At 41.9% G+C, this 13,474-nt stretch overlaps 1 protein-coding gene across 1 annotated transcript in view; it reads right to left on the bottom strand.

Moving 5' to 3' along the window:
- The window catches only part of ZFTRAF1 (zinc finger TRAF-type and ring finger containing 1), a 41,616-nt gene that overhangs the window by 5,677 nt on the left and 22,465 nt on the right, over positions 1–13,474 (bottom strand). Inside the window, exon 2 of the mRNA XM_020995427.2 lies at positions 2,005–2,243. Coding sequence (XP_020851086.1) covers positions 2,005–2,243 — 239 coding nt within the window. The remainder of the gene's footprint in view (positions 1–2,004; positions 2,244–13,474) is intronic.

Here is a 13,474-nt window from a genome sequence, read left to right as displayed (position 1 = left end):
ACCCAGAGGATAATTCAATAACTGAAAACTAAAGCTTACTGTAATGATCAAGGGCTTGCTTAGCAGAGGCCGGACACATTAGGATGAAGGAAACGGGTAGATGAAAAGATTTATTTCAGCTATGACACAAGAAAGGGCTGGGACAAGTATAGCTATAAGATTGTTCTACCAATTTCTGAATTAGAACATTTCACAATCTTCACTCTGAAGGCAGGATTCAGGATTTCTAGCTAGCTACTCTCAGAAGATTCACTAAGTCACCAAGTTTCTTCTGGAGTTTCTAAATTCCTTTGGGAGGTCCCAGCTGCAACAATTTTTGTTCTGCTTTTGGGTCTTAAACTCTGATTAAAGAATTAGAGATGTGGCTACAGGCCCCAGGCCTATCTTATCCCCAGAGCAGGATCGAAGGATGTTGGCTTCTGTCTGCTTCCTCAGAAATATTACTTTGCTCCTTTCAGAAATGTCATTCTGGAACCATTAAGCCAGAAGGCCATGGGGAGAGCAAGGAATTAAAATCATTCACATTTTTCACCAACTTAGAAATAACAAAGCTCTCCCTACCCTTCTCTTTTTACCTAATGCTAAGCATGGTACAATGGCTCCAGGGAAGCCAGGCTGATTTCCATCACAAAAGACCTATGTTGATACCAAAATCTTGACAAGAGGACACTGCTTCAGTCCATCCAAGAAACTCTCTCAGAAGATCTCAAAACTTCTCCCTCACCTGGGAGGGGAAAAAAAACAACACAAAAAACGCCAAAGTACTCTAGTAACCAGGGGAACCGAGGCCAAATACCTCAAAACAGCCAGAATTCAAGAAGGATGAATGTCAGTAGGAATCCAGCAAGATTTGTGTCATGCCACTTGGGTGAAATGCAGTAGCCTCCTCTTCTCCATCCTTACTCTGAGACTGGGTTGGCTAATAATGGACGAGCGGCACATGGTCTTAAGTCTCTCTTTCTACTCAGTCTCTAGCATCATATCCTGAGGAACACTACAGGAACTTAAGCCAACCTTTGGGTACTAAGCCAATGGCATTTAATCCAGGATACATGGATTCCATTTTTTCTGACAAGAATTTGATGCCATTACACAGAGGTTCCCCAACTAGTATCCACTCAGAAAAAAGTGCCCTCATGAGTGCAAGAATGAACGTAGGAAGATCAGGGTTCAAGTTTCCCAAAGGACTACATCAATCATTGGGAAGAATTTTGGGCAGATCTGGACCCTTTTGGAAATGCTTTACTTGGTTAAATCAGGCCTGGTCTAGTACTCCAGGGAAGACAATGCTAATGAGGAGTCTTGTGTGAAGAAGTCTCTCTCCAATTCCAGGTAGAAAAGGCAATTCTCAGTATCTCAAACTCACTGTCAACTCTCTCATCTGGGAAGGCAAGCTGACCAATGGCTGGATTCCAGAAGTGACTCAATTAACAGCCTCTTGGCTGCCAGGGCCCAGGACTCTAGTCCCCTCACTACTGCTATAAGGCCAACTACCAGACTTCAGAGCCAAACTTGTCCAAATAGCATCACCCATCCTAAATAAAAAACAAAAAAAACATAGCAACACTGAGCAGAGATCAAGTTAGACTCTCCAGGAGAGCAATAGGGCCTAAGCCCAAGGGTGAAAAGCCTGCCCTATGGGGCTCCTTCCTGGAGATATGAGGGAAAAGAAACAAAGGCCTGCATCCTAACTTTCACAGGGTGCCCAGTCAACGTTGCCAGAGTTCACCACTGCAGAGGAACGACAAAAATAATTCTAACACCTTAAGGTTACAAAGTCTTTCCTTACAACAGCTCTGGGAAGTGGAATGTGTAAGTTCATCTCCATTTTATAGGTGAAAAGACTGAGAATCTGAAGTAGAGTGACTTTCCCAAGGTCAGACAGCTAATAAGTGGCAAAGCCAGGGAACGAGAGAGCCCATCTCCAATAGGGCTATGACTTCCTGCGAAGGGGAAGGAAGGTAGGAAGGGAGGGGCAGAGAGCAGCCACAGGGGGCGCTTTACCTGTCCTGGCACTCCTCTTTCTGATGCCTCTCCAGGAGGGAGCGGGGGAACTGGCGCATGCAGAAGCCGCACTCTGACGGCAGCTCACTCACTGCTTTTTCCACAGCCAGGTTTCGGCAGCAGAGGCTCTTACTGATCTCACAACGACAATTGGGGCATGTGGCCTGTTCCTCCTTCAGCCGGGCATCTGCTAGTAGGTGGATAAAACAGCCAGCGCACATCAAGTGACCATTAGTACACTGTGAAGAAGGAAAGGGAAATGGAGCTTCATAGACCTGGTGGGTACCCATACACAAATGCATGCGCGCAGGCGCTTCCTCCAACTCCTCCCACGAAGCCCCCGTGTGCGCACAGGAACCAACACAGTACAAAACCAGCATCATGGCCTGATTCAGGCTGGCGTGGGCTCAGAGGGCACTACTGTGGATAGGGCAGTCTCCAAAGACAGGTACAAAATGACTGTCTTCACTCAGTAAAGTGACTCCAGAGGAAGTTTACTTCCTCTTACACTATCTGCCAGCAATTAAGGAAGCAGCCATCAGCAGGGTCCATGGTCCCCAGGTATGAATGGGCAGGCTTTAGGAAATTGGCATGGCTTCTTTATGCATTTTCTCCAAAACAAAAATAGTACTATTCTTTAGTAAAGTAAGCAAAAAGATTCCATTAACCATTAGACCTTCTCAACTTGATTCCCTTGTTAGAATGTAAACTCCTTGGGAGGGACTGTTTCAGTCTTTCTGTTTGTATTTGTATATGCTATATGTTGGGCATCTAGCACAGTTCCTGACATACAGCAGACACTTAAATTAATACTTGTTGATTCCTTATGAAGAGAGAATTTTCCACCCAAAATTATGCTGACTGCCTGGGAAATAGAACAGAGGTTGAAATAAAACTTCACCCAAACTGCTATGCTTCTGGCAGTCCAGTTTCTTCCAAGGCATATGTACTGGCTAAGCTTTACACAAAAGGTAGACCATCTCCCCACAAGGACCCCCTTCTTTTAGCCATTTGGTACCTCAAAAGAGAGGTAACCATACCATTTCTCAAGGAAGATCCCCTCAACAACGCCAATAAACTCTGCTGAGCCATGTGGGGTCAAACGACAGAATTTGGGAGGCAGAAGGGACTTAGGAGGCAAAGTAGTCTAACTTGTAACTGGAAAATTATCCCCTTTACAACATAACCAACAAACAGTTATCCAGTCTTTGCCTGAAGAGCTTTAGGGTAAGGAGGAACCTACCACCCCTGAAGTAGCCTCTTCTACTTTGAGAAAGTTCTAAAAGTTAAGAAGTTTTTCCTTATGTCAAAAGCCAAAGTCTGCTTCTTTGTAACTTCTATCCATTGCTACTACTTTTGTCCTCTGGAGTCCTGTAATAGAAATATACAACTCTTTTTCTCCACAAGAGGCCTTTGAAGACCTAAAGACAATTACCATGTCACCTGGGTCTATTCTTCTTCAAATTAAGCATCTCCAGTTTCTTCAATTGATCCTTATATAATACTCACTAGCTGTTAGACCACGGGCAAGTAACTTAGTCTCTCAGTGTCTCAATTTCCTTACCAATTTCCTTAAATGGGGATAATGCCCACCACCCAGCTCAGAGAATTGTTGTGAGGAAAATTCTCTGGAAACTTAAGAATTACTAAATACATGTAACTATTATTAAACAACAGAGTACAATATCCCGAACACAAAGTAAAGAAGACAGCTTCAGAAAAAAACTGTGGTCGGCACTGTTAGGTACTTCAGTGGTAAAGGACTCTTTAAAAAAAAAAAAAGTCTTATATTTGGTGGTCGTGTCATTGATGACTTCTAAGAAAGCAATTCCAAAAGAGTAACTGGAACAGAAATATGTTGCCAAGTTACAGTATATGGTATTCTATTCCTGAACTAGATTTTTCTATAGGTACTATACAGGATTTGAATTGGGCCTTTTACTATTGAAAGGACATTTTGTGATAGTTTTGTAAAAAGACAACTTATAATACATGAAAGGCATTTCATTTCATTAGATTTCAACCTAACATACATATGAGCTAAACAATGAAGACTAAAACAAAGGCAACCCAAGTTGGCTATCAAGTCTGCATTCCACCTTTCTCCAACAATGTTTCCACTTCCATTCCTCCTTCCCTTTTGTCTCCCCAACAACAGGTATCATAGGGAAGGAAGGATCTCCAACATCCCTTCAACTCAAAAGGAATAGACAGGAATAGCCCGGTTCACTGGTATCCATGGCTAATCCAAAGGCTCCAGTTTCTTCAGCAGGAAAAGCTGATTAGCCTGATAACTTCTTTCCTGTGCAACTTTCCATTGCCTCATTATTGGCCAGAAAACTTGTTAGGCAGCTGAGGAAACCTAAAATTGTTCAGTGACAGCCAACAGATGGGAAAAAGCAAGAGCCAGCTAAGGGGCAGCTACAGTTCAAATTAATCTGACTTTTAAAGCCCAAATGACTACAGAGGTTTTATTTTGTTTTTATTTATATATTAAATGCTCCTTTTAATTGTAGTAAGTTCACTCACATCCCTACCCCCCCCAACTCCTCACCCCTGTAAAAAAACAAAACAAAACAAAACAAAACCAGTCTTTCCTTTCTAACAAAATCCCTTCTAACATCTGGTTCCTCCTAGAGCAGGGCCGCATAGAGAAGTATCATGAGGACAGAGGATGTCAGCAAAAGAACTCCCCATCAAGAATTACACAGTCCTAATGAAATAAACAGAACTAAACACCTCTGAAATTGAGAAGCCCCTGGCTGGAGAAGGGAGAGGTACCTAAGATCTGGCCTAGGTCAGCAGGCTATCAATACTGCCACCTTTCTTTTGCTTCTGGCACTTTGACAGATCCATCTAACTATGCAGGTTTCCACTTTTCTTACAGAAAACTTCCCCTGAGTTCTGGGGCATTCTCTTTGCCACCACCTTGAATTATGTATCTGCAAATATGCCATCCCCTCCCCATACTTATTTCTTAAAAGAGCCTTTTGCTACCTCACAATACACAATACTAGGAACACATGTGTCAGTGAAAAATGCTTCAAAGCTACCTTATGTTACTTATCTGTGTAACAGATATACAGTGTCAGGAGAGGATAAGAAGAAATGCAGAGGTGGTGGGGACCCCCATACGAGGTTCAGAGACCACTTAATTAAGGTCAAAAAGGGCTGAGAGGCACCTAAAAATTACCATGGGTCAAGACAGATGGAATAGTGTGCCCTCTGGTATAAATCTCCACTCATTAAATTAGAGGGCAATGGTATTATTCCCTTATGCACTACTGCACTACTAACTGTAAGAGTGATAGAACAGGAAACCCATTACAGGGAAGGAGATGTTGTAAAAGCATTAGTACACAGGTAAAGGACTCCCATTCCAAGATTTTTAATTAACTTGAAAATCTTTCTCATCATCAACCTGATCTGATTTGAGAATACTATCACAAAATGCCTCCAAAGTATTTTTGAATTCCAGGGAGAATTATTACCTTTGGACCTTCCAGTGAGATAGTAGTATATATTTGCTTTCCGCCCAGAATTGCTACTAATATTAACCACACAACAAAAAATACTGGCTGCTGGTTTTTATGTGGAAGGGTATGAAAACAAATGAAATTACAGAGCACACAAGGAGTGGTAAAGCTCATGCACATGTGTAACCATTCTTCACACCTGCCAAACTCTCATATTCCTAAAGCAGTTTGTAACAAACCACTCCTGCTCAAGAAGCTGCAGTGCCTCCCAAGCATTTTTAGAATAAAATACAAACCAACCCCTATGTCTGAAAGTTAAAGCCCTTCACTGTCTGGTTCCAGTCTATCTTTCTAGGCTGATTATTATGTTAATACCTTTTACTCATGCTAAGCTCTAGAAAAATGGGCCTATTTACTCCCCATAACTAATCTCCCATGTGCGATACTCTCCCTTCTCACCTCTGCCTACTAGAACTCTTGAAGCGCCACTTCCTTCAAAAGACTTTTCCTGATTCCTCCATTTGTTGAGTTTCCCTCTCCACTACACCCAGTCACAGTAGAAAACCTACATTTACTATATATGTTTCAACAGCCTATAGAAAGCAAGCTCCTTGAAGGCAAGATCTGTATTTGTAACCATAGTACCCAGCACAGTGCTCTGCACATAGCAGACAATGAATGCTTGTTATTATAGATGTCACCAGAGAATCTTGCTTTTCATAAAGGAAGGATGTTGAATTACTAGACCTGGTCTCCTTGAATGTTTGAGGTTCATTTCTATAAGTACTTTAAAGGATATGTGCCTTCTGGAATCTGAATTCCACTCCCAACTTTGGTAATAGTGTCTGCCTTTCCTCAGACTAGCTTATCTTTGATCTGTAAAGAAGGTTGGTGCAGAAGTGAATTGCTCTGGCCCCTTTGCTAACTGTTCTTGATTCTCATCTGTGTAGCTCCCAGATCTGTCCAAAGCTTGGCCTTCTTGGACCTGTTGTCTTCTAGGGCTCTGGCCAGCCATGGGCCAAGAACCACCTAGGATCTTAGCTGGAAAAGAACGTACAATTCATCTAGATTCTTATTCCACAACTGGAAATCCTGGCTTCAATTCAATTACTACCTAACAGGTACCTCGCTGGCCAGCAGGGATACAAAACCAAAAACGAAACCACTCCTGCTCACAAGAAGGTTTGTATAGGAGCTGCTTGGGCTCTCAGTGAGGGCTCAAGATAGCTGCAGATCTGTATTGGCAGATGTAGTCTCTCACCAGCAGCTCTCAAGATTACATCACAGTCAGCTTTCCCAATCCCTGCTCCAATCCCCATGTATAAATCCTTATGCTGAACAAGCTTACTTTTCACTGGAGAAGCGATCGAATGTGGTGGGGAGGGGTGCTAGAAAGAAGAGCTGATAATGACTCTGGTTCTGAATCTGAGGGATTGGAAAAATGGTGGTGCCCTCAACAGAATTAGGGAATCTGGGAGAAGGTAAGAAGTTGTTTTGGACATTTTGAATTTGAGATGCCTGTGGAACAATCCAAGTAGAGATCAATCAATCAACAGACATTTATTAAGCAAGATAGCTATCCAGGAAGCCACTGGAGATACAGTACTGGAGGTCAGGATAAAGTTAAGGGCTGGGATTTGGGAGTCTTCAGTATAGAGATTGTAGCTGAATCCATAAGAGATGATGACTAAGAATGATAGCTGAATCTAAGGAGCTGATGAGATCACCTAGAGGGTTTCAAATAGAGCAGGGGAGTACACCGACACATGGGAGCAGGACAAGGTTGATGACTCTAAAAAGGAGATCATGAAGAACTGGTCCTGACAAGTAGGAAGAGAAAGAAGGAAGAAAACAAGCATTTATTAGGCACCTACTATGTGACAGGCATTGGGCTAAAGCTTTGTAGATATTATCTCATTTGACCCTCACAACCACCCTGGGAGGCAGGTGCTGATATTATCCCCATTTTACAGTTGACTTGCCCAAGGTTACATGGCTAGTGTCTATTGTCATACTGAAACTCAGGTTTTCCTGACTCTAGCCCCTAGCTGCCTAGGTGAGAACCACAGCAAAGCAGTGCGGAAAACAAACAAACAAACAAACAAACAAACAAAAAAAACCCCAAACCCAGGGAAGAGAGAGTCTCCAGGAAGAGGATATGGTCAACAATGCCAAAAGCTTGAGAGAAATCAAGATGTATGAGAGCTGAGAAAATGGTGGATTTAACAATAATAAAAAGCTCATCAGTAACCTTGGAGAGAGTGGTTAAGTGGCAGGGATCATAAGTCAAATTATAAGTAGGTAAGAAACTGAAGGCAAATGAATACTGATAGCTTTTTCTAGAATCTTAGCTGCGAAAGGAGGAGTGATACAGGAGGACAGCTTGAAGGGACAGTAAGGTCAAGTGAAGATTGTTTTATTTAAGGATGGGGAAGATCCAAAAAGATCTATAGGTAGCAAGGAGCAATGCAGTGCAAAAGGAGAGTGAAAATTGGGGAGAAAAAGCAAGCTCCTGTAGGGGATACCAAAAAAATGGCAAGTACAGGGCATTTCCAGGGAATTGGGACACCTTATCTTCTGAGTTTGGAGCAAAGGAAAATATTGGAGATGCTGCTGAGATTGTTTTAAGTATGGAATTGCAAAAGAAAAGAAGCTCTTGGCAGAAGGCCTTGATTTTTTCTTGTAAAGTGTAAGATGAGCTCTTCTGCTTGGGATGGGGGACAAGGGAAGAATGGAGGCTTAAGAGAAAGTTTGGAACAGCCCAGAAATACAGTGCATTAGGGTGTAACTATACAGATGAAGACTAAATAACAACTTTGTAGCAAATCCAGTCAACACAGTTGTGTGATTTCTCCCCTAAGCAGACAAGTAGGAGTAAGCAGAAAATGCAATAAGATGGTAGCAGTAATCTAAGGTTAGACTCTGGAAAGAGATGGGATAGCCATGGGTCCATGGAGTAAGAGATTCAAGGATTAGGCAGTGTAAAATTGAACTGGTTAAGTAAAGGGTTGAGATTTTAAAGGGAAGTGAGGCCAGAGCAAGGGTGGTAGCCTGGGAATGTAGGGAAGAGTGGAGTGACAGGAAGTTGCCAGAGAAAGGGCACAACAAGCTTGAAGAACAAGGGGTTTGGGTCAGATAAAAGGGATTTCAGAGTTATGAATTGTGGAGGTTGAATGCTTGTGAGTGATAAGATCAAGCACATGACCACCCCCTTGGGGTGGCTAGGGTAAAGTAAAGATACAGATCATCAGAAGCTGAGGAGAGATGAACAGGGAAGCAAGAGCATTTGAGGGGACAACAACATGGAAGTTAAAGTCACCAACCATAAAGGCTGCATTTGAGGTACAGGGGAAAATCCTGAGATAAGAAGGGGAAGGGAGAAGAAATAAAGAATTGAGTGCCTATTATGTGCCAGGCACTATGCTAACCACTTTACAAATAACTCATTTGGCAAAGATGAGAGAATGACGTGTGGAACTCAACAGATAAGATGCACTAGGATCTGGAGAAGATGACATTTAAATCAAATGGACCTTAAAGGAGGAGAGGTAAATGAATAAAAGTGGTAGAGAGAGATCTGAAGGACTTGGAAGTGTATAAGAAGTAAACAACATGCCTAATCTCCCTCCTGTTCATTCACGTCAGAAAGAGGAATGAGAACATACTATCTCCAGGTGGAAAACTAGACTTCTGTGACTACAAGGAGAAAGAAGGGAGAAGAGAATGAGTTCTAATATGAGGGGTGTTTTAGTAATATGAAAAGAAAATTAGCAATTTATGTATGCCCTGCAGTCATTTCCACTACAACTAAAGTTTTTTTAAAAGAAATTTATGACTACCTTTATTGAAAGTAATGATTAAATCGATACAGTATCTTGTTTATTCAAGTACTGAATTATGCTTTTGCTTAAAAATTTGTTCCCAAGGTGTATAAGAGAGGGTAAAAATACCCCCTCCCTGGATTTCCATGACACAAGCAAGCAAAGTGCAAGGCTCATCTACTGGGCTTAGATGGCATTCTCCATAAAAATCCTCTCCAATGACTGAATAATACATGAAAACAAAGCTTCAGGTGAAGAAGAAAAATATCAAAGACAAACTAATATGTTAATGTCTAGAAACCATGGCACAGTTGATCAACCTGCAAGTAATATAGCTTATACAGACAGAGAATCAGCTCAATACTACTAGCTCCTCCCAAGATGCCTTGTACAAATCTACACAGGTACCTGGAATCTAAGTAAACACATGCCTCATGTAGGTTTGCCTTTCCTGACCTAGATTTTAAATTATCTTCCCTTGGTTAACCCAGCATCCTGGCTGCACCTGTTCCAAAGAACTGAAGGTGTGTATAAATACCAAGCCCATTATACAAGATGAGCTCAGTGGAGTCTGACTGTCTCCTGGCCGTTCAAACACCATGCCCTAGATCCGAGCACCCCAACCTGTTTATTCTGTGATTCCCATTAGTCTCCAATTAGCTTCACACTTCATAATTCCTTCCTTTCCCACTAAAACAAATGAACAATTCAGCATTTTTCCCCATCTTCAGATCTGATGCAACGAAGTCTGGAAGGGGCTTGAGGAAAAACACATGGAGAAGCCTAGTTTCCCTCAATTCTATGGAGCTCAACGCTACTCATTCTATAATAGGCCTATTCAGGGTTCTGGAGATCTGATTTATAAGAACCTCATTAGAAGAAAGAATGCTCAAAACCAAAGTAAACACAAACTACTCACAGATGTATAGATATGAAATACTTAAGGTCACAATTGGAAAGGATCCAAGAAAACGTGCCATGCATTTTGGCAGTCATACCAGACCAATGTACACTTAAACCACATAAATGTGAAGATGCCCTGCCAAGGAGACTTCCTCACCTTCTTATGGAGTTCATGGCAGAAATGGAAAGAAGACTGAACAGCTTGGGTCTCTTCTGCATTAGTCAGTTTCCCCAGCAGAAAGCAGAAAGATTTGGGGGATAACTTATTATTTGGCAACCGTTGCCAAAGTTTTCATTTTCCTTGTGTCTCAGTTCATAGGATATATGGTAAAAATGTCTTAGACCAAACTTTCTGGGAGCCAAATACCCTTTCAATTCATCAAACATGCTAAAAGTACCTGTCACTGTGCTTTCTTCTCCCTTCCCCTTCTTATCTCAGGATTTTCCTCTAAGTTTTGTGGACAGGACTCCAACTTCATACGCATGCAACCAACCTCAACGGCACGCCTACTATGTGCCCAGTGTGTGCCAAGGGAAACATGAAAGGTCTCCTGCCCTCAAGGAGCTGAGTGTCTATGATGAGTCCAGACAAATATATAGAACCCAGAGGTCCTCTAACAGGTCTTTCCATACTTCTTCAGTTGGTAATGCTGAAAGCACTTTGGATTTATTTTGTGTGCTTTTTGTAGTTCCTAATCTATGTATCTGCTGTCATCCACTACCAGCTATCCTCCTACCCCAAGCAGAATGTAAACTCTTTGAGGGCAGGAGCTGCTTTCATTTTTGTCTTTTATGTCTCCAGCATAGTAACCAGGGTATGGCAGGCACTTAACACTTATTGAGTTGAATGTCTACTCTATTCAGAATGGTAGCCTCACAACAGAGAAAAATGACAATCTGGCAGTCCGCTGTGATAGTTTGCAAACTTAAGGTTTGCAAAGAGCTTTACAAATAGCATCTCATTTTATTCTCATAATAACCTCTTGGAGATAGATTCCATTTCTCCTTATGAGGAAACTGAGGCAGGTATATTCGAATACATTCCCCCTTCTCTCCTCTGATACTGCTACCACTATGGTGGCAGGCTCTCATCAACTCATGCCTAGACTATTACAATAGTCTACTGGTGGGTCTGCCTGCCTCAAGTCTCTACCCAATACAATCCCATCCTCCATTTATCTACCAAAGTGATTTTCCTAAAGAGCAGGAGAGACTAAGTGTCCTCAAAAAACTCTAGTGGCTCCCTATTACCTCCTGGATCAAACGCAAAATCCTGTTTGGTATTCAAAGCCCTTCATAACCTAGCACCCTTCTACTTTTCCAGTCTCCTTACACCCTACTCCGAAACATGTGATCCAGTGACGTTGGCTTCCTTGTTGTTCCACAAACAAAACATTCCATCTCTTGGCTATGGGCATTTTCTCTGGCTGTCTCTCATTCCTGGAATGCTCTCCCTTCCTGATTTCCTTTAAGTCCCAACTAAAATCTTGTACTTTACAAGAAGCTTTTGCCAACCCCTCTTAATTCTAGTGCCTTCCCTCTGCTAATTACTTCCTATTTATATAATGCATGTACTTTTCAAATATTTGTTTGCATGCTGAATCCCCCATTAGATCATGAGCCCCTTAAAGACTGTCGTTCTCCTTTTTGGATCCCTGGCTCTTAGTACAGTGCCTGACACACAGCAAATTTTTTTTTAATGTTTACTGATTGAGGTAGAAATTAAGTGAGCTGCCCAAGATCACACTGTCACTGTAAGTATGGATTTGGATATGTGATATGTCCATTCTCCTAATATGGATTTTAAATCAGGTCTGATTCTAGGTACTGAGCTCTAACCATTGTACCACCAATCTCTACTGGGAATTCAGCTATGAAACAGCTTCCCTTATCCAGGATGCAGCAGGACATGAGAAACTAAAAGGAAAAGAATGCTGAATAGCTCCCCTCCCCAAATGGAAATAAATATTCCAAGTTCTTAAAGTCCAGCTGGAGAACATGAACTGTCCTAAGAGTCAGCAGACTCTATAGTTTTGGCCTGGGCACTATCAGTATGACCTTGAGCAAATTACAGAAGTGAAAGAAAACTGGATGTCATCTAGTTTGACTCCCATCTGAAGAATTCTGTATACTAATATCTCCAACAAGTAGCTACCTAACCTCTACATAAAAAAACTGAATATGAGCCCTCTATACCCAAAGGCAGCCATAATTCTTGGGAGCTTTTTTCTTTATAAGGAGCCTAAAATCTACCAATCTTTGCAACTTCTACCTAACATCCCTAATCGTGCCCTTGCTGGGGCCAAGGAGAACAAAGAAACCCTATAGGAAACACACAGGTTAAGTGCAGAGCAGGTGGTTCTAAATTCCAGATGTTCCACTGAGTAGGTTGAGGTCACTCCCAAAATATAGGCATCATTACATTAGCTCGTGTTTAAATTCTTGAGAGTCCTGAGGTCACTTCACTTCTGAGCTTCAGTTTCCCCATGTGTAAAATAAAGAGGTTGAACTATACCATCTCTTAAGGCAGATGCCCAGGCCCTCACTCAGGAGTCAAGTTTTACATACAATCCTAACAAGCTTGTTTAGGCAGATTAAAAGCAACTAATCAAGAAAGGAAAGAGGCAGGTATACTAACAGGAAGAAGCCAGAAGAAGCTGATGACTAAAAAAAGAAAATTCTAATAAGGCAGGGAAGTATGTAATGTGTTTGAGAAAAGCCCAACCACAATAATAGTAGCTAGAATAATGAAACTAAAATGAGTAAACTCTCTGATGTCTAGAAAATTGAGCCGTAAAAGGCTCAATTCTCCCTAGATGCTGAAAGTATTTGTGGTGCTGTTGGATATGAGAGTTCAGACTGTGGTACTCTGAGAAAAGGCTCACAAACTAGGCAGGACTCTGAAATGCCAGAAAAGCCTCTGAACAAAACCACTTCATGTCACCTGGCTTCTCTACAGTTCCTGAAAAAAATTCTTTTTTGGTGCTGCTCACAACTACAACCAAAAACCTAAAGCATATTTGCCAAGACATCAGTAGCTCCAAAAACATGCAAGACTGCATCTCAGGCAGAATGAACGCTGCCTCTGGGTACTTTAAAACACTCATACCTACGTTCTTTCCTTCCCTCCCCCCAAACAACCAATCTGCTTTAAGCTCACCCTAGCCAATCACGACAGAGCTTGTGGCTCACATGATTTCTGTCGCTATGAATGGAATTGTGTAAGCAAGTGACCTCACTACTCTAATACTCTGGGAATCTTACTAGGCA

The sequence above is a fragment of the Phascolarctos cinereus genome, unplaced genomic scaffold (genome assembly GCF_003287225.1).
Source record: "Phascolarctos cinereus isolate Bilbo 61053 unplaced genomic scaffold, phaCin_HiC Scaffold_4;HRSCAF=312, whole genome shotgun sequence".
In the NCBI taxonomy this organism is placed as follows: domain Eukaryota; kingdom Metazoa; phylum Chordata; class Mammalia; order Diprotodontia; family Phascolarctidae; genus Phascolarctos; species Phascolarctos cinereus.
Note: the sequence above shows the minus strand (reverse complement) of the source record. Positions and strands in the feature narration are given on the sequence as shown.